Source organism: Lycorma delicatula, chromosome 2 (assembly GCF_047948215.1).
Source record: "Lycorma delicatula isolate Av1 chromosome 2, ASM4794821v1, whole genome shotgun sequence".
NCBI lineage: Eukaryota > Metazoa > Arthropoda > Insecta > Hemiptera > Fulgoridae > Lycorma > Lycorma delicatula.
This window is the reverse complement of record NC_134456.1, coordinates 94,151,749-94,179,555: the sequence shown is the minus strand read 5'-3', so window position 1 is coordinate 94,179,555 and position 27,807 is coordinate 94,151,749. Positions and strand designations below refer to the sequence as shown.

Genomic DNA, 27,807 nt, shown 5'->3' with positions numbered 1-27,807 from the left:
ATTATGAATGTGGTTGGTTTTTATTACTTGGATGTTAATATGGAAATTAGTTAAGATATATACAAAATAAAAGCACTACATACCTCATAACACAAAATTATCATTATTTAACTTAAAAGATATGGGATAACAATTTATGCTTTGTTGAATAATTAAACATTTGTTTACATATTAATATTTTTTTTTTTTTAGAAAAAAAATGAATTTGATAATACATTATTCAAAGTAATACTAATCTGCATTTACATAACAAAAACTTTTGAAAGATAACACGAATGAATTAGTATCAAATCTAATGCTATTTCTACACTGATACACTGACACCAGTATTAAAAAAATCCAATAATAAGAAAGCATGAAAGAGGAAGGAGGAAAAATTAAATATATACAATACTATTTTATTAAAACATTACAAATAAAACATGAAATTTAAAATTTTACATTTGAGAAAACTTATGGTGTTGATATATTGTTCTGATCGTTACATTTTTTAAAAGTACACATATCTGCATAAATATATGAAATTAGGGCAAATATTGCCATTACCGCCAGGAAAGGGATTTGATAATATAAATTAAAGAAGGTTGCCAGAAAAAACCCAACTGCAACAGAAACACTCTGTAAAAAATAAAACCTGCATTATTATTATTATTACTTCATGGCTTATGACCAGTTTTTTGTGCTTCAACTGGCCATTTGGCAGGGCTTAAAATAATTCTATCGTATCTATATTGGTATGGCATTATGAAGACATCCCAAAGCTGTAGGGAAAAGACAGATGTAGAGGATGTGGTCCACTGTATCATGTCCCACAATCTGGGCATTGACTCGAATCCACCAAACGAAACCTAGCCAAACTCGCCAAAAAGGCACCTTGCCCAGAGAGTAACTGTGTGATATACCGACTGGGGGAGACCCATTCAATCGCACCTAAATGAGACACTATAGGAAATAAACCATGCATGTCCCACCTGACCTGCCAAGACGCAAGGTCCCGGTCTTCAATCTCATGCTTTTGTTCTGACGTCAATAGGTTATTTACCTTGGCAATGTAGCATCCCTTACGCTCATTAGCCAAGATATCTATTGGTTTGACTCCGGCTATAACATAGACTGCCTCCCGCGAGACTGTTCTATAACCGACTATAACAGCCAGCAAGCAAAATGTCCGTGCAATGCCTAAAAGCTATGCAGTGAGCCCAGCTAGGCGCAGCATATAGCATAATAGCTTTGTTGTCACCTTAGTAAAGGATACGCATGGTACCATAATTCAACCCCCAATCAGGATGAATGACTCTACAGATTCCATAAAAACCATCAGCGGCCTTTTTTGTTACATACTGTAGCTGTTCCTTGAACCGAAAATTCTCATCAAGGATAATACCCAGGTATTTTTGAGACGTAACATACCGAATGGGGAGACCAGCCATCCGAACCAGGATTTGTTGGGAAGCAGCCAACCGACCCTTAAGTAAGATCATTGTGGTTTTTTCTGGGCTAAAAATCATCTTATTTTGGAGACTCCGTAGTCGTAGTCTCTCACAAGCATGAGCAGCTTGGAACTACCTCGTTACACGAATCCCCTTCAATCAGTAACAGCATGTCATCAGCATAAGCGACGACACAACAACCACATAGCAACATTAAACGCAACATGGAATCGAATTCTATGATCCAAAGAAGAGATCTCAGAACACTGCCCTGAGGGCATCCTTAGTTAAGGTCTTACGAACCTCCAAGCCGACATCATGCATGGAAACGGTCTGATGGCTGAAATAACTTGAGAATACTTCTAATTCATTTCGTGTACACTTATGCTTCTGCATCTCTAACTGGGCAGAGGACCACCATAAGTTGTTAAATGCCCCAGATATGTCCAGAAAAACCCCTGATAAATATTTACATGGACTAGAGGAAGCTATATCCATCACCTTTATTATAGCAACCTCAGTGCTCTTGCCCGGTCGGAAACCATACTGGTTGTCCATTAACAAATGATCAGTGGCCAATCTAACATTCATACACAAATTCAGGACCTTCTCGAAAACCTTTACAATCACAAGCAAGAGCGTTAGTGGATGGTAAGAAGAACTAACAGTAGGATCTTTGTCACCATCTTTGAAAAACACCAAGTCTCCATGCTTCCAACACACCGGAAAGTGGCCAGCAAAGAGTTACCTATTATATATTCTAGTCAAAGGACCAAGGACTACTGGAAGCGCTCGGACAAGGAGCTCCACTGCACTATGAAGACATGAAACAATAAATATCCAAAAACAAACAACATTTGAACTTTATTTTCCTGTTACACAACATCTACTGGTAAGCTGCAGGCAACAGATATTATACACCTCCTTACCAATCTACAGTTGTGCAACATGCCTTCTGCATTAGCAGGAATAAACTTGCTGGAACATCATGGGAGTTTACTGTTTTATACAATCATTGTGAAATCTCACACTCAACAGAGTGGGAACAACATGTATCTCTTCCTGATCACAGATCTCTTTCACTTGATCAAAAAGATTTATGTACTTCGTGACATTTTAACAATATTTTCTCCTCAAGTTTATTGCCAGTGGAATAGTTTTGCACCTCTAAGCCAGTAGATCTTTTCCTGCTTCTATGTCACATCAGTTATACCATACCCATTACATACCACTGACTTGTCTAGAAAACCGCTTGGTCATAATAAAATCTGACAACCACTAGTTACATGTGCAATGGATTCACTGGTCATACCAAAAAAAAAAGCAGGGTCTGAAGCAGCCATAGCATCATTCATTCACTATGCGTGGAAAAAAATATTTTTTATTAGGAATATTTAGTCTGAAAAATGTAATCTAAATAAACACGATTTTTATGATTAAATAATTTACCTTTGAGAAGCTATACAGAGCACATGATTGTGCAGCCTCATTAGGAAATAATATAGCAAGTATTGAATAATTTTGGGTATTCAAGCATCCATCACCAAAACCAAGCAGTACACTGCAGAATATAGCTATAAATATACTGAAACAAACATTTAAGTGATTACATTTTTACACATAGTATGATTATATTTTATTATTGATTAAAATTATAATTTTAAGAAGAAATAAATAATAAATCTTAGATTACATAATTGATCATTACTAATACTCATTTGTTTCTTAGTATTTATACTTAGTGTACTTTTCAAAACTTTTTTCACGGTTGATGTTATAGAATGCAAGATAAAAATATAAACCTCAGTAAGTTTACCTCATCATCTATCAATGATAACTGTTTAACAATCAAAATGGCCATCTAGTTCTGGATTAAATTTTAATAAAAGGTTTTGAGCGTAAACTTGTTTTCTAATTTAATTCAATAACCTTTAGCCTGTTTATTTCTGTATTAAAAAAACATTTCACAAATTTATATAAAAGTAATTTTTTTTTCAGTAGTTTTTGTGTTATACAGTGTAATATACATAATAGAAAACTTACTTGCTCCTTATTATTGCACTTTCAGTAGTATTTCCAAAAACAGCAGATGGAGGAATATTAATATAAATGAGTGCAAAAGAGATGAGCTGAGCCACTATACCTGTTGTTAAAACCATTCTTCGTCCCCATCGAAGTTTGCTTAATCTTTTCCCTTGCATAATTTGCCAGCAACTACCTTAAAAATTTAGTTAAGGTTCAAATTATAAATATTTGTTTTATTTTTCTTGTAATTTTTATAGCTTTTATGAGAAAAAACTTTAAAGATCATTAGCACGTTAATAAATCCACTAGTTTTGTTTAACAGTAAAATGAAATTTTGTTCAGCAAATTGAATCTATAAGTATATTTGTTTATCATTAGGTCATAATAGTTTTATTATTTATTATTCTGTAACTTAGATGTAACATAAATCTGCATTTATCTATAACACTGAACTTATAAGTTATAAAATGTAAGATTTCCATGTGAACTACCACAAAAGTAAAAAAAAAAAAAAAATCAGAATTTGCTTCTAAAACAGCTTTCGTTAATTAAAAATATGACTAGAATGTATTGTTCAGAGATGATAAAATCTCTATTAAGTATTTTATATAATCACAAAACAAGTTAAAATAACATCCCAAGATTGAAAATAAAAAAATAGAATTAATATATCGCAATACATTCGCCAGAAACACATAGGTTATACACAAGCAGTCACTGCATTACATGGCTTGAAAGAAAAACAAGAAAGTGAGGAGGTACCACCCATTTCTTTAACATAAACATGTTTCATAAACATAACTATCAGTAATCTAATTAGATTACCGGTTTTCTTCATAACTACTTGCAATGTTGGTATGACATGCTGTTTGAAATTGGTTTATTGTGATAAGAGAATTGAGCATCTTCTAACAGGATAAAATCTTACCAACTTAGCAGGTTATCTGATCAAACAAACAAAACTATCTCATCAATAGTCAGAAAGATAAATTCTGTACTATAAATTATATATCTCCAAATTATAATATATCTTAAATAATACGCCCAAATAAATAAACATTGTTACTGCTTATCGAAAGTTACCAATTGTTTATATTAATTTGTGCTTCTTGCCTAACAAGGATCCAATTTTCATTCTAAACTTAAAATTACTGTCACTTCCAGTCTGTCAGAACACGTTGTGCCTACTATATGATTATGTAAAACAGTGGCAATAAATTTTGATTTGAATATTTTTGTGTTTAAGACTGTTTATTTTTTTTAAATATTTCACCTTTCATATAATCAATAAAGTAAAAAAAATGAATACGAAATAAAGTGTTGCATCAAAATCAGCAATCTCTAATTCTTGCATTTTTCAGAATTTACACCAGCTGTTTTTTAAAGCAAATGATTTTAAAAACAATTCTCATTATGGGTTAAATATTTTTCTTTTATAAAACATACTGATGTCATTAAAATATTCTGCTACAAGATTGTATGAAGTATTCATTACCATTATCTATTGCATATCATTTTGACCAGTGATATACAATAGATTAAAACATAAATCAGTCATGAAGATTATTATTCTGACCAGCATCAGGTATCAATCCAACCAATCAAGTCTTCCATCACTGCATATAGACAACTATTAAAGAACACACTTGCACAATCAAGCAAATTTGCTTTAAACTGAGAGTGGTTTCTACCCTGATAACTTCATATGAAGATCCTCAATGCTGACACAAGCTTGGCTGCTTCCCCACCAGTAAGTTTTTCAGAATCTGTTTGAAAACAGTTCTTTTCAGAGTCACCTAAAAGTTTAAACTAGTTCCAACTCTGGCTGCATGATGGCAAGACAAACTGATTCTTTTAAAATTTACTTTGTGTTTAAAAGTATTGGGTTGGACTAGCTATTTGGCTGTTTTCAACTCCCAAAAAATTAACAATCTCCAACTGAATCTTCTAAAGTAAGTGAAATGTGGATTGTTATCATGTAAATAAAAAATTATTACATTTAAGAGAACTGAAAGCTTGCATAAAGCATGAAATGTGTAATCATCATCTCTCTCATCTAAGTAATCACACTGTTATGTCTCAAATAGTGATTTTGAATTACCAAAGCAAATTTTGTATTTTTCTCACGACCCGTTTCAGTGAAGATTCACTCTGCTGACACTCCTAAATAATATACAAGGTTATTAGAATTCCATCTTAATTTTATAAAAGTTAACAAAGACAGTATATAAAGTATTAATATATTCTACCAATCACTTGTCCTAAACCAAGAAAGACACCAGATAACGGTACCAGTTGTTTTGATCTATTCCCAAATTGAAGAGTAAATCCAATGCTTGGACTATAAATACCACTACAAAATGCTTGATGTAAACCTGCAAACAAGCATAGACACTCTGATTTATTTTCTTTTGATATTTTATTAAACACTTAAAAATTACCTACTTTGATAAAACAAAGAAACTGAGTATGTTAATAGCCTAAGTCAAACTTGACATGTTAAAATATTATTAATTTAACAAACTGATATGAAAAATAAATGGGCAAACCAATTAATTGTTAATTAATTTATTGAAAATTTGGAATTCCCCTAGTTCCAGTTCTACTCTGTTATCTAAAAAGGAACTCTTGGTCAAAAACAAAGAAGTACCAGCAAAGGATTTTTCATTTTTTATTTCTTTCAACATTTTTGTAGTATTTTTCTAAAATGCATTTCCATCAAATAAATCATAAAAAGACTGCTTTGCAAGAAAATGGGTACAATCTACTGTATGAAATTTAAAAAAAAAAAGTTTTTTTATAAGGAATTTGATTTCTTTAATTTTAGTTTTTCTAACTGTTTTGTCTGAAAATTTTATAAAAAGAAATTTGTTAAAAATTATCTTCTTCAATTGTGCACTGGAAAAAGTGATCAGGGAATGAACCAAAGAACTTGAGAAACTAAAAACTGCAAACATCCTATTTATTAGAAACAAAGGACCTAAAATAAACACACTACTGCTAGCATTTGCACATGATACTGCCATCTTTGCTAAAAACGATCAAGAAGCAAACTAAAATATAAAAATTAAAAGAATGCGTAAATAAAATAGGATTACACATCTCCTTTTAAAAAACGCAATGGTTCACTAACGATAAAAAAATAAAGAAACCAAAAACAAAATAGGCAAAAAAACAAGAAATCCAAAGAGCTCCAAAATTTAAATACCTCTGTAAAATCATAACCCCTAACGTTTTTGAAAAAGAAGCAATGAGAGAGAGTCAAGAAAATGAATATCGCCTTTTAACAAGACACACGTACAATAAAAAGTCACCATCTTTTAACATTGAACTATAACATTACAACACAGTCATTTTACCCGAAGCCCATATGCAGCCGAATGCCTCCAAACATTTTCAGATTAAAAAATTTTCAAAGTGGAAAAAAATCCTAAGAAACATTTATAGCACAAAGTTTTAAAATGGAATCCACAAACTCAAAAGCGTAAACGAAATTTACAGAAACATAGATTTAAAATCTACAACACAATAAGAAAAAGAATGTTAAAAATTTTACGGCCGCTTCTACAGAATAGATCCACAAAGATTTACAAAACAAATCTTTGATAGATTTAATGCAGCAAAAACTAAACTCGCACGGTTCTCGGAAGTCGATAGACATTAAAAAATCAAATAAACAAAAACTCCTCCTCTATGAATCATGAGATCTTGCAGTTGGTGAGGGGGCTTGAGTGCTCAGGGATACAGAGTAGCTGGACCGAAGGTGCAACCATATCGGAGAGGTATCTGTTGAGAGCCAGACTAAGGAATGATTCCTGAAAGAGGGCAGCAGCTCTTTCAGTAATTGTTAGAGGCATGAGTCACAATGACTTAAACGGCCATATCAACATCACTCAGTCCTCGTGAGTACTGTGCAGCTGAAAGCAATGGAAAACTACAGCTGCTTTTTTTCCAAGAAAATGTGGCTCTCTGCATCATATAGCAATGATGGAGGCGCCTTCCTTGGTAAAATATTCCGGAGGTAAACTAGTACCCCGTTCGGATCTCCGGGTGGGAACTACTCAGGAAGGGGTCACCAGAAAATCAAAAAATAACATTCTACGAGTCGGAGCGTGGAATGTTAGAAGTTTAAAAAAACGTTATGTTAAAAGTTTAAAAGTTTTAAAAGTTTAAAAGGTTGGTAGGCTAGAAAATTTTAAAAGGGAAATGGATAGGATAAATGTGGATGTAGTAGGAATTAGTGAGGTTCGGTGGGAAGAGGAAGGCGACTTTTGGTCAGGTGATTTTAGAATAATTAACTCCGCTTCAAATAATGGGCAGGCAGGAGTAGGTTTCATAATGAACAAGAAGATAGGGAAGAGAGTAGAGTATTTCAAAACGCATAGCGATAGAATCATTGTAATAAGGATAAAATCAAAACCTAAACCGACAACGATTGTTAACGTATATATGCCTACAAGCGCCCATGATGATGATGAGGTAGAGTGTGTATACGAAGAGATTGATGAAGTAATTAAACACGTAAAAGGAGATGAAAATTTAATTATAGTTGGAGATTGGAATGCAAGCATTGGAAAAGGCAAGGAAGGAAATATAGTGGGTGAATACGGGCTGGGCAAAAGGAATGAAAGAGGGGACGGACTTATAGAGTTTTGCACGAAGTATAATTTAGTAATTGCCAACACCCAATTTAAAAATCATAATAGAAGAATATACACTTGGAAAAAGCCAGGCGATACTGCAAGGTATCAGATAAATTATATCATGGTTAAGCAAAGATTTAGAAATCAACTCGTTGACTGCAAAACTTACCCTGGAGCAGACATTGATAGCGACCATAATTTGGTGATTGTGAAATGTAGATTGGGGTTTAAAAACCTGACGAAAAGGTGTCAGATGAATCTGTGGAATTTAGAGAAGCTTGAGGAAGAGGAGGTAAAGAAGATTTTTGAGGAGGACATCGCAAGAGGTCTGAGTAAAAAAGATAAGGTAGAAAATGAAGAAGAAGAATGGAAGAATGTTAAAAAAAATTCTTAAATCAGCAGAAGCAAACTTAGGCGGAATAAAGAAAACTGGTAGAAAACCTTGGGTTTCAGACGATATATTGCAGCTGACGGATGAACGTAGAAAATATAAGAATGCTAGTGATGAAGAAAGTAAAAGGAACTATCGGCAATTAAGAAATGCTATAAACAGGAAGTGCAAACTGGCGAAAGAAGAGTGGATTAAAGAAAAGTGTTCAGAAGTGGAAAGAGAAATTGGTAAAATATGTTATATTGGTATAATGTGTTAAACAAAGATGGTACACCAATATATAATACGAAAGGTAAAGTCTATAAATGGGTGGAATATATTGAAGAGTTATACGGAGGAAATGAATTAGAAAATGGAGTTATAGAGGAAGAAAAGGAAGTTGAGGAGTTGAGGAGGATGAAATGGGAGAAACAATACTGAGATCAGAATTTAAGAGAGCATTAAAAGATTTAAATGGCAGAAAGGCTCCTGGAATAGACGGAATACCTGTAGAATTACTGCGCAGTGCAGGTAAGGAAGCGATTGATAGATTATACAAACTGGTGTGTAATATTTATGAAAAAGGGGAATTTCCGTCAGACTTCAAAAAAAGTGTTATAGTAATGATACCAAAGAAAACAGGGGCAGATAAATGTGAATAATACAGAACAATTAGTTTAACTAGTCATGCATCAAAAATCTTAACCAGAATTCTATACAGAAGAATTGAGAGGAGAGTGGAGGAGGTGTTAGGAGAAGACCAATTTGCTTTCAGGAAAAGTATAGGGACAAGGGAAGCAATTTTGGGCCTCAGATTAATAGTAGAAGGAAGATTAAAGAAAAACAAACCAACATACTTGGCGTTTATAGACCTAGAAAAGGCATTCGATAACGTAGACTGGAATAAAATGTTCAGCATTTTAAAAAAATTAGGGTTCAAATACAGAGATAGAAGAACAATTGCTAACATGTACAGGAACCAAACAGCAACAGTAATAATTGAAGAACATAAGAAAGAAGCCGTAATAAGAAAGGGAGTCCGACAAGGATGTTCCCTATCTCCGTTACTTTTTAATCTTTACATGGAACTAGCAGTTAATGATGTTAAAGAACAATTTAGATTCGGAGTAACAGTACAAGGTGAAAAGATAAAGATGCTACGATTTGCTGATGATATAGTAATTCTAGCCGAGAGTAAAAAGGATTTAGAAGAAACAATGAACGGCATAGATGAAGTCCTACGCAAGAACTATCGCAAGAAAATAAACAAGAACAAAACAAAAGTAATGAAATGTAGTAGAAATAACAAAGATGGACCACTGAATGTGAAAATAGGAGGAGAAAAGATTATGGAGGTAGACGAATTTTGTTATTTGGGAAGTAGAATTACTAAAGATGGACGAATCAGAAGCGATATAAAATGTCGAATAACACAAGTGAAACGAGCCTTCAGTAAGAAATATAATTTGTTTACATCAAAAATTAATTTAAATGTCAGGAAAAAATTTTTGAAAGTATATGTTTGGAGTGTCGCTTTATATGGAAGTGAAACTTGGACAATTGGAGTATCTGAGAAGAAAAGTATAGAAGCTTTTGAAATGTGGTGCTATAGGAGAATGTTAAAAATCAGATGGGTGGATAAAGTGGCAAATGAAGAGGTATTACGGCAAATAGATGAAGAAAGAACCATTTGGAAAAATATAGTTAAAAGAAGAGACAGACTTATAGGCCACATACTAAGGCATCCTGGAATAGTTACTTTAATATTGGAAGGACAGGTAGAAAGAAAAAATTGTGTAGGCAGACCACGTTTGGAATATGTAAAACAAATTGTTAGGGATGTAGGAAGTAGAGGGTATACTGAAATGAAACGACTAGCACTAGATAGGGAATCTTGGAGAGCTGCATCAAACCAGTCAAATGACTGAAGACAAAAAAAAAAAAACGTACAAAGTACAAGACCGAGATCTATTTAGAAAACTAATAAAAAAATTGTAGACTCCCAGAGAAAGCCAAAAGACCGGGCATAAAAAAAGACTGAAGAAAGAAAACGAGAAAAAAGTAACAGAATGCGAGAATAATGGAAGAACAAAAAGAATAATTCTGTTTGACTTTATGTGTGAGTGGTCCCTATGTGTGTGGTCCTTTATGTATGTGTTAAGTGGCCTAATCGAAAAAAAAGAGGATTTGATTTGCTTTGATTTTAACTTTTGTCATTTTATCCATAAATAGATCATTATAAAGAAAATTATAAGTAACTGCTTTACCTTGCAATGGAGAAATAACCCCACTCATAATTTTAAAAAAGGTTTCAATTTCATTAAATCAAAGAAGTTCAAAACACTATCTTGAAAAGTTTGTTTAGTTTTTTCGTAAAAAAAGGCAATATTGAATTGAAATATAAAAAAATATTTTTTATTCTAGATGCCACACTTTTTAATCACTGTCAGTTGAAAATCAAATTTAAAAAAAAGACAAGATAACAAGCACAATTTGTACAAAATACATCACAGTGACAAATTACAGAAAAAAGCAGTTCGTGTATTCTCAATGCCTGTTTTTAAAAGGTTTTTAGAAGTCCCAGCGTTACCCAACAGACAGTTCAGCCACTATTTGGGTCTATAATGTTTAGTATAAAACAGAGGTCCTAAACAGTCCAGCAGGTAAAGTTGGAACCATACTAAGGTTCATTAAAAATAAAAGATATCATGTGTCATGATTTCACAGTTTCTGTGACAGGTACACTGATGCTACCATGGTTACCTACTGGCACAACGCGAAAGAGGCAACAAAGAACACACAGAAGGACTAACTCTGATCAGAATAGTTTACCATTTTGCTTAAGACTATGCACTGGTGAAAACATACATCAATGTCAACGGATTTCAATAACAAATAACTCAATACAATAAAACAGCTAGCAGATGGTGATAACTACACAACACACCCACATTAAAAATAATGTGAAATAAAGAGCAAAAATAAAACACTTGTTACAGAAACTGCAGTATGCTGATACAGTATACATTAACCAACATTTTTATGAAAGAGGTTTTCAGTACAACTTTCCAAATTACCAAAGAATATTCCAGGGACATACACAAGGGGAAGGTTAACGGGTTTGAACCCTCCCCCTTGAAGGTTTAAGTACTTTTTAATATTAGGCCTACATAAAATAAACATATTATAAATTTACACATTTGAGTATCTTTTTAAGAATCCATCGTACTCTCTATTTAATTTCTCACGGTCAGAGTAACAAAATCTATCTACATAATATCCAGTCCGCGTCCTTCCTTCTTCAATAATTAAATCCCCGTACTCGAAGCTGCGGCACGGACAGTACATCACTCAATGTGTGCACAGTAGCCGTCATTCAGTATTCTGAGAAGGCGGCAGTGCTCTCACTGGCGCGGTGGGTGTTAAAGCATATATCTCTCCTCGTCTACTGAAAGAGGAAAGACCATCAAAGCCGTGCCGCTTATTAAGAAGGTACGATAATAATACCGACCTTGTAATAAAATAAGGACGACACCACATAAACTTATTTATTGTAAAGCATACGAGGTGTGTGAGAAAAGTAATGAGATTGGTAACACTGCAACGCTGTGTCTACCGGTCTGTGCTAGACCGGTTTGTTCATCCCTTCCACATGATCAGTACAAGTTTCAACTCCGTTCAGCCAACACATTATTTTTGACAGCACCATCAGTGAAGTTGTTTTTTTGCTGTGCGTTACGAAAATGGAGCATCGGAATTTAGAGCGACGTTGTAGAAGTTGATTTGCTTACATTTGCAGCTTATTTGAACATTTGAGACAACTGCATTCAATTTTATATTCAAATTCGTTCATAAAATGTGGATTCATCAGTGCCAGTTTCATTCTTCAACCTCGGTCAGTTCCATATTGACATGTGTTTAATTAAATTTATTATATTTGATTGCTTCCATGGATTTTATATGTTTACCTATCGTAAAGTGTTTTACCTATCGTATGCAAATAACCATTGACTAAAATATATGATTATTGCATAACCTAAGTGTAATAATGGTATGTGGCACTGGCACAAGCATTTTATTATACAAAATAAAATAGATGTTTTAAGTTGTTAAAAAAAATTGTAGCTTAAGGCTGTGAAAAAATATGTTATGTAAGATTTTATTAGGGTATTTCTATTTATGAATGTGTTATATTTGAACACTGTTAAATAAATACATCGCAACATGATATTATAATAATAATGATAATAATAATAATAATAATAATAAAATAACATACAAAATTTTAAATACTATTGTCAATTGTAAACAATTTTAATAATGAACCCTCCTTAACAAAATTCTGCGTACGCCACTGGAATATTCAAAATCATACAATATAACAACACACATTTCAGGAAAACAAAATCTAAGAATACACTAATTTAACTTGAGGTAATAATAATTTGATTATGAAGCTCAGGAGGAGAAATGTGTGTTTGTCAGTAAATACAAAGAACCCACACAAAATAATCAGCCTTTGCAAATGGCTTCTTAGAAAAAGAACACAAATATAAAGATATTGACAATAACATTCAATTTTTTTCTTATAAAAGTAGTAACTCAGTATTCTGAAATATCAATTTTACAAACTCATTAATACATTAAATTTGTTTATAAGAAAAAATACTAAACAAAAGATCACAATACTACTCAAATAAGCAGTGAACAGTTTTCCTATTCACATCAAAAAGAGTACTGTTAACAACAAATACTATCCGCAATATCAATTATAAAGGAGTATCTTTCTAAAAGCACATTCTGGAAAAAATATTTAACTTAATTTAAAAGCGAGTCATCCTTTTTAACTACCTTTTTTCTGAATTTAATATTAAATCATTCAAATTTCACCAAAGCAGTAAATTTTTAAGTAATCATATTACTCCAAAATGTTGTTATTTTTAATGCTATCTGATGAAATTTGAGATTTAATATAAAATCTTTTAAAAAATAAATAATTTTGAAAATTGAAAAAATGAGCAGGCTTGATAGTGGTTCATTTATTTTATAAAGAATAAATAAATTTTGTAAATGCTGGAAACACACACAGAAGTATAAGGAAAAATAATTTCATCATGATTAATAAAACAATCCATTTTCCTGAATTTAAAATTTATTTTCCTTCTCAGTATGTTTTCGAGATTAAAATATGGTTTTGAATTTATTTTTATTTTTCACAATGTTATTACATGAATTTCTTTCTACTTGCACACAATGCAGGCAGGTGTAAGATTAAATTTAACATTTATTTTAATCAATTGGAGTATTTATTTTTATAATTAATAAGTACTCACCTGTATAACAAAATGTTACAGCCAGTATAATCATCTCTTTGGTTTTGAACACTTTCCATGTAGTTTTAAGTTCTTTTAGTGGACTTACTTTTTGTAATTTTTTGTCTTCTGTTTCATTTTTTTCTGCTGGAGGTAAAAGTGCAAAAAATAATGTAGCAACTCCTCCGATTGCAGTGAGTGAATAGGTAATTAAATTTCTACTTCCTCGATCCAAATACTTCTTACCTTGTAATATATAAAATGAATATAAATTACCTATAATTGACCTACAACACATAAATTAAAAATAAATAACTGTTTTTATAAATATTTTATTTTATTTACATTACTGATTATTTATTCTAATGATAAAATGATGCACACACTGAAGAAGATGTGTATGATATATTTATTTACATAGTGTTTTATAACTAGTTAAGTAGATGAAAAAAGAATATATAAATAATTTTTTTTTTTTTACTTGTTTCTGAAAACAACAGTATCTACTGACTAGTATTCAAATTCTTATAAAAGCAACTAAATTTTACTAGGATTTGAATCTCAACCTATGGTTTGGTCTAGTGGTGGGGGCATCTTCCCAGATCAGCTGATTTGTAATTTGAGAGTTCCAGCATTCAAGTCCTAGTAAAGGCAGTTATTTTTATATGGATTTTAATACTAGATTGTGGATACCACTGTTCTTTGGTGGTTGGGCTTCAATTAACCACACATCTCAGGAATAGTCGAACTGAGACTGTGCAAGACTACACTTCATTTACACTTGTACATATCATCTTCATTCATTCTCTGAAATAGTATCTAAATGGTAAAATAAGAGAAGGATTTGAACCTCAGAACCTTCAACTTTGAAAATCAGTGGTTAATCAACTAAATTGGAACGAGTTAACCATTAGACCAGCCTGGTGGGCTAAAACTTTAGAAATAAAAAAATAAATTAAGTATTAAATGAAACAAGATGTGCAATATTACAAAACAAAAGAATTAATATTTTAAACAATAACACAAAAAATAAAACCAACTTACAACCAAATAAATATAAACTCCTGAAAGTATCCTCAGTCACAGATTATACTACTCTCTGGTCGGAAATGAATGTGCTTAATTTTAGTGATTTTCTTTATTTCAACAGGGTGCTTTGTATTACTTTGATGTACTGCACTGAAAATTCTAATAACTAACTCTCCCTTGTACTACACTTTTGTTCATATACTAATGATTTCAGTATTTTCACTGGTAGAAATGTAGAGATGTTAAGTCAGGCGAGCATGAAGGTCAGTTGATAGGTATGTCAAGTCCAATTTACTTGTTTAAAAAAGTCACATTTACGTGTTGTCTAATTGCTGGAGAAAAGTGGGAGTTGCGCCATTGCACTGGAAAATCGTCTGCCTTCTTGTCATCAGAGGAACATCTTCCAGTAGAACTGGTAAATTATTCTGCAAAAGTTTAAGTATGTACCACCCAAAATATCCTCATTAAAAATAAATGATCCCAATATCTTGTTGCCTATAACACCGGACTAAATGTTTACATTGTTAATACCCAGCTTCGACAGTGCCATGTGGATTTTTCTAACTCTACGTGTGAATTTTTTATTTAAAAATTCCAGTTTGGTACACAAAGTAGAATTTATATTATTAACGTTATCCAGAATCCAGTAAAAACATTTAAATACTCAAGAAGACCTCTCTTGGTGTAAATTTTGTACCTTTTTTCCTTATGGTACGGCTTGTAAAGATTTGGCAAATGTAAAGATTTGCCATACATTACATCGTGTTAAACCAGTGCGATAAGAAGTTTGACTTTGTTTTATTTTTTGTGAGTGAAAAACATTCTTGTGTTATCATCGCCCGCAACACAAAAATGTGAAATATAAAAAGAAAATATAAAATCTAATAAGACAACAAAATAATAAAAACGTAAATTAGGAATTTAAAAACAAAGTTAAAACTCAAACTAAAATATTAAAAACAAAGACAAAATAAAAAACTTAAAGTAAAATGTTAATTACAAAAATATACAACTACCGTGAAAAAAGTAAATGCCAAGAACACTATTAAAAAGTATGTAAAACATTAATACATTGGATAAATAAAAACACCCGGTCCAAAACATTTTTATTACTGCCCAGAATGTGACGAAAACTCATGGGCAATTTAAATTTACAATTCAAGGCCGAATAACGTATACAGTCCACGAGGATGTGGCGCACAGTCAAGCGGTACTTGCATCGTACGCATACTGGTGCATTTCTGCTGACGTCAGATACCCGTGTGTAGTTCTCGTATGTCCTATCCGCAATCAGCAGAGGACCACTTCCTCTCTGCGAATTTTCTTTCCTGAGAGAGGAATCCCATGACAACACACTATCTTTGATGTAGCGAAATTTGTTGTCGATTGTGGCAATCCAGTCGTCTGATCACCTCGCGTGAAGTGCGTGTTTGATATGGTTAATAAAGTCGGATGTAGTAATACGGGTAGTGAAGGATGATGAAATGACTACATGCGTCTTTAGCAGCGGAATTTGCACGTTCATTACTCGGAATCCCCACATGGCTAGGAATCAATAGAAACCCACTAGTGTTTTTTTTTTTTTTTTTGTACTAAATTCTTCTGTTACTAATACCCAGACTATGTTCAATGTAATGTGCTGAGTTACGACTTCTTCTTCCCCAACAGGATGTTGTTCTTGCTGTTCAGCAGCATACGAAGAAAATGTCAATAATTCGCTGATATATAAGCATCAGAATACTAAAGCAAAGACATTCCAGTCTGCAGACTGGAATCCTCCTATTCGGAAAAATTTGATAATATTTTCGCTTTGCAACTGGTATTTCTACTGGAGAAACCAAAAACAAAAATTACACCTGCTTATTCTTCATTTGAAGATGTACAAGCCATTACATATTGTAATTACAATATGGCTTACATATTGTAAGCCATATTGCATATTGTAATGGAATATTGCATTACAATATGCAATATTCACTTGTATAAATGATTATTGCTGATGAAACAAGATTGCTGGGGTATGGTAGCCCGTGCGACCGAGGGCGTGGCTTCGTTCCGCCGGTGACGGTCTCTGATTATGATTTGGTAATGCCGCGCGAGACTCCATCATTGGTTAGGGCGGTGGTGCGGGGTTTGTCCCCGGCTCCTGCGCAGACCGGAATGAGGTTACTAATTTGGTCGACTTATTTGGGTGTAGGTTTAAATTTCTATGTTGCGTAAAATATAATTTTGATTGGTTTGAGTGCAGCACTGATTTAGCTTACAACTCATTCGTTTTCTGAGGCATTCACAGTCACGAACGGTGTTGTCAAATTTGGACTAGGCGCGGGGTCCGGGCTTCCGCGGTCTCGGTTAGTTAGTTTGGGGGAATCATGTTAGGTTGCGATGTGAAGATATCCGTTTGAGGCCTACGAGAAGGCAAAATTTGATTTGTATTTTAGTGACGCAAATGTCTGCCGAGGCATTTACATATGTGGCATCCCAACTGAGGTCTGGCTGTCGACTGTGAGATGAAATCAGTTAGAGTGTCTAAAGACGAACTCCGGTAAAACCCCTCAGGGCTCGAAACGGAGGGGAGTGTGGCGATCGATAACATCACAAGCTGGGCGCCTTCCCCCTACGGGATTGGGATGATGAAACGCAATGTATTCTGGTCTCTTAATGCGAACAGAATATTGTGTTATTATTAGTCTGTATTGGTGCTGTTTTGAAGTGGTGGTCAAGTGTGATCCTTCCACCATTATCGTAGTCTTGCTGATATAGTGCTGCTACAAAATATTATCGTCAACTTATATAAACTAACAAGCTTCTTTACACGGAGGCAAAGTATATATTTATTTGTTCGTGCACCTGTCTCATCAGGGTGAAAGAGTGGCAACGACTTCGGGTTGCAGGAAGCCCCTGCAACACTCAAAAGTATTGCAGAAGGTATTTAATGTAGAATAGTAGCCTAGGTGGCTAGGGACCAGTTTGGGTGCTTGTACAACATAGTAGGCTCATTTAACAGTTGTGCCCAGTTGTTGTTTGGTATGTTCGTGGGTTGATTTATAGGTAATTTTGGATGCTTTGACATAGTAGATCAAAATTGCGATGTTGCGAAAAAGTTTTGTCGATATGAGATTAATATTTTGTTATAGCTCAATTTGTAAATTTTTATTGGCTATCAATTTTTTGATTTGGTTTAGGTAAGTTTAAAAAATATCTTGTGAAAAAAGTCTTTCGAGGCAATTGCATCGGTGCCATCCTGATAGAGGCCGTACTGATGACTGAAATATGTAATCAGGTATTAAGGGTCTAGAAGATAACCTCCGGTAAAGCCGATCAGGGCTATGAACAGAGGGGGTGATGTGGCGACCGGGATCGTCAAAAGGCGGGTATCTTCCCCTGTTGGGTTAGGATGGATGTTCAAACGTGATACAAAAAACTTAATTTTTGGAATCAGCTGTTAGTATTGTCAACGTATAAAATAAATAATTTCAAACAAATTCGGATTAAATTAATTTTTAACTAGCTTTATAGATGTCTAATGAATTGTTTTATTGATGAGTTTTTTAGGGACTTTTCGAAGAACAGTACGATATTACTTTCGGTCCACTGAGATTCGGGGTTGAAAGTGAATTTTCTTTACGTTTATGTATAAAGCGTACAAAGACCCATTTACTAAAAATCGTTTTTATATATATATAAAATATATACCGAGTGATCATTTGAAAAGTTACAACATTTATTATTCAACAGCTATCAGTTCCATCGTACATCTGTTTGCAGGCATATCCACCATTCTAGGGGTAACCTTTTTAGAATTATTTTCAAACGGGTGGAACCCCCCTCACCACTACACCTACTCCAACTCAAAAATCTTAAATGGTAATGGTAACATTTAGTTATATTAATTGACAACCCGAAAAAATAATGAATTTTTGTCAAAAGAAAATTAAAATCCTCCCATCCCTTCACTCAGTAGGTGGGAAAAACCATTTGGGGTAGTACGTTTTTAAATTTCAGTGTAATAAAAATAACTACAAAATCAATCCTTAAAGAATTATATTTATCAATGAACAGTTGTAGAAAAAAATTTAATAGGGACTGCATTTTTACTTTTGCAGGCAGGCGGCCACAATCCTCATGTTGGCCCTAAGTATAAGCTCATTCAAACAGTTAAACAGCAAATCTTAACAAGAAAAGCAGTTACTAGTTGGAGATTACTTCATGCAAAAACTAAGTAACACAAAGGTGACAGTACTGTTAGTAGGCTTGAAGAGCTGGCAAAGACTTCTTTAATAATATATTGATATAAATCAAAATCAAAAATTTGTAATTATTGCCATTTTGTTTAGTTCACACATTTATTTAACTAACAAGAAAAGTTTTTACTAATCTAGGAGTAAAAGATTTATTTTCTCACTTTTTAAACTGAAATTTAAATGAGCAAATCTATAAATCAACCGTTAACTGTATTATTTTATTTAACATTTTCATTGTTATTTTGTTTAAGACAACAAAAATATAACAGTGTGGTGGGAACATTTATTTTTCAAAGAATTTGTTGGATTTCATATGGACACCTTGTTTATTCTTGGAAAATATAAGACATTAGTGAGAAACACTGCTTACGATATGACATTCAAAATACCCTACAATACTTTGAGTATCTCCTGGATCTTCTGAATATCAGGGCAAATTTCAGATGCCTAAGCATTTCATGCTCTACAGGACTTTAGCTAACCACTCCATTTTTTCAATACTGTTTTTCCTATTTTAAAGTTGATCTAAGAGGTACTCATAAAAAAGGTAAACAATTATTTCAAATTCTTTAGGTATAAAATTGTTATTTTTTTACTTACGATGAACAATAAAATGTCCAAAATATTCCAACATTTCGACTAATCACTTCTGCAGATGAATTTGATGCAAGGTATTTTCCTTCTGCAGCCCATAGTAAAGAAGCACCAGTTCCTCCAATAGCTGTGAATGCATACATTACCCATGCCTTCTCAACAAGAACTGATGAAAAAAATAATCTATTTGAAAAAAATATTGTCTCCATTAATGTAACTGTTAATAAAATATTCAGACAACTTAATCATTAATCTGTACTTTAAGTTGAAAGTTCTGCAAATCAAATTAATATACAAATGCTAGTGGGTTATTGTCATTTGCAAGCGATAATCAAGGAAACATTGTACTACAGGTGAACAGCTTTCATTACAGGTGATGCTGTATGAAGTTTTAGATGAAATTTCAGAAAATTTGATAGAAAGCTGGCATAAAACAATGAAATGATTTATATAGTATGGCAACAAATAGCAAATAGAAATTTTTATGTTAATATTATGAGCTATTGAGTAGAAATGCTGTAGATGACTTAAGAAAAGGATTTTAAAAACTTTGTCAATTTCATTGTATCACCATCTAAAACATCAATCTTGGGTGCTAGTGTAAATAATGACACAAGCAACATAACAGAGTATCAAATAGAGTATAATGAATAGTTAATTATAAGGCAGAACCTAAGGGGCTTAAATTACATAAGGCTTGAAAAATCTTAAATGGTTTGTTTCAATAAAAATGACAAAGGACAACCTTTACACAATAACTGTTCTGTATGTACAATTTTTATGGTAATACACTACCTTTTAATCTGGCATAGCTTACCATGAACGGTTTTCATTTGTTAATGCAAATAACATTTCAGGAAGTTGGCATAAACAGAATGGGTAACATGCTTGATGAAGAGTTCATCTGAGTTCTTAGCTACTACATCAGTCTTTTTTTGTTATCTGGGACTGCTACATGATTTAGAAATCTATCGAAAATGACAGGTGTTGCGATTTCTTAAATAGAAAAAATACTTGAGTATCTGCAATTAATGGATATGTAGTGAATATGTCAAATAGAGTTTGGGAAGCATATGCTGAATCAAAGCGCACCAAAATGTAATAGAAGACCATATGCAATTTGATGAGTACCAAAACTCTCATACACTCTGTGTTTACTTCACTAGTGAATTATGTTAACACAGTTAACTTTGCATTTGATCACAAAGTAATGAAATTCATCTGCTACTAATTGTACTCAAAAAAAAGAAAGAATGCATCACATTATTGCTGCTGACAATACACAGATCTATCAAAAAATTATTGAAAGTAAACACTGATCAAGAATTCAAACAATATTCAAGCAGTTGTTGAAAATCAAAAAGGTCAACTGTATAGGTTATCACAAGCAATTTCTGGGACCAGAAATGCTTCTCATTCATTAATTTCATGCCAAGTGAAACAATATTAAATTTAGTGATTTCTGTTAAACACTTAACTAGTTCCCTATAAAATACAAAATTACAATACAAGCATAATAAAACATAAAACAAATCAGAAGCAGCATTATTTTGATTCACAGCGTTTGCTTGTACTCACTCTCACTAGTATTAACACAAGGAATGCTACAAATGTAGAAAATAAATAAACTTTTATTGTAAGAGGCAAATAAATCATTTTTAATTGTTACTTGTCTTAAATCTACTACAAACATTCTTTGTTACCTGGATGATCCTTATACAAGTTTTTTGTGTCTGTGGTTGAATGTGCATCCAATCACTCTTACAGTGATTAGAGTTGTTATAGCAGTTTAATTGATATACCAGTTATTGTACATACATATATATGCTGACTGACTCAAAAGTATGGAAACGCCTCAACAACTTTAAAACTGTTCCAGATAGAATACTGCAACTTACAGATACTTACTGTATCCTTACATACTGTAAGGATATGATATCGGTCAACTACTTTACCTTTTGACGAGAAATAGAATTTCAATCTTAGGGGATGGCCCATAATACCAACACTTTAATTTAAACAATTTTTCTTGCCTTAAGCATACCTTTAAAATGATATATCACACAAAGGGTATTAACATTTAAAACATTTGAGTTATAACCCCTGTGCTGTCCCCCAAGAAGAGGTTGAAATTGTGTTTATTGTCAAAAGGTAAAGTAGTTGACCGATACCTTATCCTGAAAGTTACAATATTCTATCTGGAATGGTTTTTAAGGGGTTTCCATACTTTTGTATGGGTTGTTCCTTTGTGAACAACCTAAATAACAGAAAATTGTTTCAGCAAGAGGATAGAGGCACAGATTGAAATTAAAGGGATTTTTTCAGTAAAGTTCATAATTATGTTTTTTCATTCAGTGATTTCTGTACAGGAATTCTTTAACAATATTACATGAATTTAGAATAGGTTGTTAGAACAAAGTGAACTATCATATTTTCCATCAGCAACCATATAAGTATGAACTTCTTATGCCACTTTAATACGAGGTTAAGTCAATTATTATCCGCAATTTAGTTATATTTTTATTTATGTTGGTAGTACTGTCGTGCTGCGTAGAAGACGCATGCGTGGTTTAATTGTTGTTATGTCTGTGTAGGTTTGATGCTGCTAGGTTAGTTCCATTCTCTACTATGCCGTTAACCGTGGTTACTCCGCTTTCTGTTTGCACCAAAGAAGAGCAACGTTCGGTGATCTTTTTTTTGTGGTCGGAAGGTGTATCAGGGGCCGAAATTCAACGAAGACTTTCGGTGCAGTACGGGAACAGTGTGTTGCCGCAACGGAGTGTCTACGAAAGGATCGAAAAATTCAAAAACAGTCGCACAAGTGTTACGCACGACGAAGGAGTCGTACGACCGTTTACCGCCACAAATGAGGAAAACATTGACCGTGCACGTGACACGGTTTTCTTAGACGAAAGCGTAACTATTGATGAAGTGGCACATCGTCTGCAAATTAGATACGGTTCTGCCTACGAAATCATCCACAACAAACTTGGGTTCATAAAGTCTGTGCAACATAGGTCCCAAAACAACACACAGTTGCATAAACAACCGCGCTTGGACATCTGCCAACATTTCGATCGCTATGGTAATGAACACTATGGTATCTTCTTAGACAGAATCATCACTGGTGACGAAATATGGATCCATCGTTACGAGCCAGAGAGTAAATGGCAGAGTATGGAATGGAAACATCCAAATTCGCCCTGCAAAAAAAAATTAAGACTCAACCGTCCGCAGGAAAACTGATGCTTACGGATTTTGGGACTCACAAAGCCCAGTACTGGAAGATTATGAGGAAAGGGGCACGACAATAAACAATGCGATGCTTACTGCCAAGCTGAAGCCTGCAATTCTAGGCAAACGCCGATGGCTGCTGTCGAAAGGTGTTGTGTTGTTGCACGACAATGCCCGTTCACATACTGCTGCCCACACTGCTGAAACGCTCCAGAAACTCAACTTTGAAGTATTTGCTCATCCTCCATATAGTCCTGATCTTGCCCCTTCTTATTACCACTTTTTTGGTCCACTGAAACAGGCATTAAGGGGCCGTCGATTTACCTCGGACTAAACGGTGAAAGAAGCGGTGAATTCCTGGCCCGCAGCTCAACCGAAAACTTTCTTTTATGAGGGCATCAGGAACCTTTGGCAACGATGGACCAAATGCGTTGAAATGCAAGGTGACTATGATGAAAAATTATGTACATGTAAGTTTCCTATTTGTATTGTAATAAAATTTATAAGTACATTGCAGATAATGATTGACTTACCCTCGTACTTCACCATTTATTACATGACGAATGTATGTATTTCCGAAATGTTGTAAATGCCAAAAAATAAATTTTACAAGGGAAACAAATTTTTTTTTTCTACAAAACCAGATTTAATAAAAAATTGTAAAAAAAAATTATATTGTTACTATGACGTGGCCAAATAGGAAAGTAAGTTTTAAAAAATTCTATTTTTTACTAAAATTAAATTAAAAAAACTGTTAAACTTGAGTTCAGTTCCAAAAAGTTGTAAATGCTATCCCACAAGTGCAAGTAAAACATTGTAAAGCATACAACATAATATTTATTACTTTAAACAAAAAAAATTCCAAATATCTAGAGTTTTCAGTTAATACAGTATCTTCATCCGCACCTGGAATAGTTCTTTCAGCTTCATGTGGAGCAGTTCCTTAAACCACTGTTTGTTGGAATAACAGTACATCTTCAAATACATACCTACTTGTGGATGCAGAAAATCCATCATTTTTTTTTATTCACTTTCTTCTTTTCAAGAATCCAACAATGAGATTGAAGTTTGCAACTGAAATATTTTTGAAAGCTTCAACAATAATACCTTCCACCAGCACATTCACTTGACTGCTCCAACCTGATGTTCCACTCTTTGCTATTGTGCTCGCTTTTTCCACAAAATTATCTACTATAATGTGAAGTTTTTATTTGGTAGATATGGTTGAAATCACTAGTTTCTAAGTGTAATTTTAGTTTGATCAATAATTTTAAAATTAGAGAGCATCTCAAAGATAATGAACGAAAAGGGTTTTTCCAGAATCACCAGTGACTATAGCTGTTAAATCTTTTATGACATGTATGTCCGTACTTTTCTACACTTTCAATCAAAGCAAAGCCTCTACACAACTTATTTGGCCTTTCATAACGAATTTTTAAATTAATTCTGAAAATATACATTTGGCTTCTAGGCCTAGGTACATAGCAACAATGTTTCTTGTTCTGTCGTCTGCAGTTGTTGGAAAAACATAACCAGCTTCATCTTTCCATGTAGGTCTGCTTCAGTTAAATACTTGTATATACATGAGGAAATTCCTAATAACCTTTTGTCCTTAAAGTTCTTGGACCACATCCACATAAATCCTTTTTCTTTAAAAAGCCATTAATCCCAGATAGCAATATACAACCTGCTTGGAGCAATACATCTCAAAATGTGTTAATTGAGGGATGTACATTTGTATTTTTAAATAAACCCTAAACATACATACTTGAGATTTCTGCTAAAAAAGCATGGCACAATCTCCTTACATTCAATCAGGTGATAGGTAGATCTCATTTGGACTTTTTTCTTGTGTATACCGACGTTAGTTGAGAAACTTTTTATGCACTCAATTTCTTTTCATTCCTCTGCGTATTACAAAAATCTCTTGGAATACCCTGTCTCATATCTAAGTTGTCCATTTTTCCAAACAATATCTTCTTTCCACACAACTAAACCCTCTTCAGAGTAACACCAAAAGAATGAAAAAAGTTTTTTAGATAAACCCTCACATCAGAGCCACCACGAAGAATTAAATGGTAACTGAAAAAGTGGTGTCTTCTGCTTTCGATGATAATTTATGATAGATCATACTACATCTTTGTCTTTTAACCATCTGTGGCTGGATAAAACACTGCAGAAAACTCTGCTGCTTGTTGTAATTTGTCGTTTTGTAAAATTTGTCAAGTAGTTCCTGGCAATGCTGCAAACAAATGCCTTTGCATGCAAAGGAACATTTACATCTTACCTGAAATATAAAAAACCCCAAACTTTGTAAATTTCAACTCTGAAGTTACTTTTTTGTCAGCCTTTTTTTGCAATAAAAAAAAATTAAATATTGGCATCTTAGAGAACAACTGTAAGTACATCTCTACAGGAATTGGTTTTTATACTTCACAGGTACACAGCAGCATACAAAGAGTAAAATTCTTATTTGCAAAAAATGTTTACTTGGTGTTTGGGAGATATTGCTTTAGAAAGTTACATTTTTATTATCAAGTTAGATAATATAAAATAATACTGATTCAAAGAGCATTATATTCCTGAATGTATAGAATATAAAATGCTCACTATGCTACTCAAAATAACCATATAAGTGGCAGTGTATTTGATGGCAAAATTCATTCTTCTCCATTCCTTTTTACCCCTTTTTGGCATTTTTAACTTCCAGCAGAATCGATTGCAGTAAATATGAATTAAAGTAAGATTAATTTAATAATATAAAACAAACACCATGCACTAACCAAACAAACTATAGTATGAATAATAAAATTCAACACTATAGATGAATGCATTTGGCACTTAAAATGTCATGATTTCCAAAAAATTTTAAGTCAGATATCTTTCCCTTAGAGCAGCACTAAACTGGACAAACTGTTTCTAAGGAATAAAATAAGGTGTATACAACATTTTGGAAAGTCATACTTCAAGTATGATAATATCTTATCAGGTATCATATGATAGGGTATATTTTTTACTTTGAGGAGAGTACTTTTTATGATTTTATGTTAAAACTATCATTACGTGTATATGAGAGCACCAGCCGTCATGCAAGTGCGAAGACCAATTATGTTTATCGCAGATGGTCCTAGCCACAAACTTACACCATATATTATGTAATCTAATGCTAGTATATTATAACCATCAACTTCAAAGTACTCATTATCATCATTTATACTCGAGATAACTGTTTTCTGAAACAGAGATATTTAAAAAAGTATATACAATTTTTTGGTATTTTAGTTTAAACATTTTTATTACAAGCTAAATTAAAAAAGTACCCAAAATTAACATCTTTTGTTAAAGACAATATATGTGACATGGAAAGTACAGATTCATAAATTAACAGTATTCATATCATAAGATGGCCATTGTATCCTTATTTTATTTAAAACAAAAGTAATAGCTGTGAACAGCAAACAAACTTATAATTTAAAATTTTGCTTAAAAACTTGCCATCAAAGACATGAACATTGTTTGAAAAGCATTTGATGAAATGTCAAAGAAAAAGAGACAAGTGCACAAGTGACACTGATATTCCCATGAATGGACTATTACTTGTGCAGGTACCCACCTACCAGATCAAAATCAGGAAAATATTAAGCTTGTTTTAAGTTACAAAGGAAATACACTGATGAAATAGTGAAAATTCAGAATACCAATGGGAAAATGTCTTCACTAAGGTATGAAAATGCATCGCAAATAATCAACACACTATTCAAAAAAAAGTTAACTGTAGATCAGAAACGAACACAAATAAGAAGAACTATGAGTATATCTGTTCAAGATAGATATTTTTTAGTAACATAACCACAGGATATGAGAGATGGTGTTATCACACAATTTGAAAAACAAAATGATAGCTATCAAATTGAAGATATCTTCTCACTAAATACACAAATTTTCTATTAGCAAAAGCAAAAATATGTTTTTACTTACAGATCATTGGACGCAATAAACACATTCTGGAGGGCTAAACAATAACTAAATTATATGTATGTTGATATCCATATATATTGATAATTTTCATGCCTTAAAAAACAATTCCAGCTGCAGTCTTTTCCCATTCTTCAAAACGTTTTTAGAAACATCCCATGAAATCATTCTTAAAACTAATTCCAGGGCTTTAAAGATCAGCAATGGTGTTGGCTGTACATTACTTTTCTGTCAGAGCTGATTTCAAGCAGCAAAACATATAAAAATCAGCTGCTGTTAAGGTAGGAGAAAATGTCTACTGGCAGCCCACATGTGGAAAATAACAACCATCAGTAATGTTTTATAGAAGTTTCACTTTATAATTTTAGTTAAACAAACTTAATCAGATTTGTAATTTTTTAACTTGATCATTGATTAACCATTTATATTAAAGCTTAATTAAAATCAAAACAAAAACAGATTTAAGGAAAAACTGAACATAGTTTATTGAGATCAACAAAGGCTCAGCCACCTCACATTAAAAATATTATATTGCTGTTAAATATTAATATTCCGCTTGAAAACTCTTCGATAACGACCTTAAAAAAGTTGGAATGAAAAGATTTCTGAAATTGTATTATATTGTGGGTCAAATATAATACTCCAAAAATTTATGCTACATACATTGTAGAAGAGTAGAATAGTAGAATAGATAGAAATTTAATAATAATAATAATGTTTACTTTTTATAATTACCTCCATGTTTAGAAAGGTTTGACTAGCTGAATAAAGAACTAGAAAACAGAATGACATATAAATTACTTTAGTAGTGCCAGAGTCTATTCCAAATAAATTATTCATGTTTGGTGTCTCAAATTTTTTTCAGTTTATATTTAAGAAAACTGCTTATTACTCTTGAAATATTTGACTGTCAGTACACTGCACTTTTTAACAACTTAGATTTACTCAGGA

General features: G+C 32.9%; 2 protein-coding genes across 7 annotated transcripts in view; both read right to left on the bottom strand.

Moving 5' to 3' along the window:
• The window catches only part of LOC142320223 (UNC93-like protein MFSD11), a 136,293-nt gene that overhangs the window by 51,931 nt on the left and 56,555 nt on the right, over positions 1–27,807 (bottom strand). The gene's annotated exons all lie outside the window — the stretch shown is intronic.
• Positions 137–27,807, bottom strand: LOC142320222 (UNC93-like protein MFSD11). 3 transcript variants are annotated; one of them, XM_075357916.1, is made up of 8 exons: positions 27,592–27,807; positions 25,945–26,114; positions 19,654–19,830; positions 13,802–14,067; positions 5,705–5,830; positions 3,474–3,648; positions 2,880–3,015; positions 140–618 (listed from the first exon to the last, which is right to left on the bottom strand). In XM_075357916.1, exons 1-8 carry the CDS (start codon positions 27,694–27,696, stop codon positions 454–456), a joined length of 1,320 nt encoding a protein of 439 aa, XP_075214031.1. In that variant the 5' UTR covers positions 27,697–27,807; the 3' UTR covers positions 140–453. The 3 variants fall into 3 exon arrangements, with proteins under 3 accessions (XP_075214032.1, XP_075214033.1, XP_075214031.1); XM_075357917.1 differs by lacking the exon at positions 5,705–5,830 and having other exon boundaries at positions 137–618; XM_075357918.1 differs by lacking the exon at positions 2,880–3,015 and having other exon boundaries at positions 138–618.

Coding starts and splice junctions, on each gene's coding strand:
- LOC142320222 (XM_075357916.1), bottom strand. CDS start 27,696: ATGAATAATTTATTTGGAATAGACTCTGGCACTACTAAAGTAATTTAT. Junction 19,831..25,944: donor GCTGGTGCTCTCATATACAC/GTAATGATAGTT, acceptor TTTTTCAAATAG/ATTATTTTTTTCATCAGTTC. Junction 14,068..19,653: donor TGGACATTTTATTGTTCATC/GTAAGTAAAAAA, acceptor TATGTGTTGTAG/GTCAATTATAGGTAATTTAT.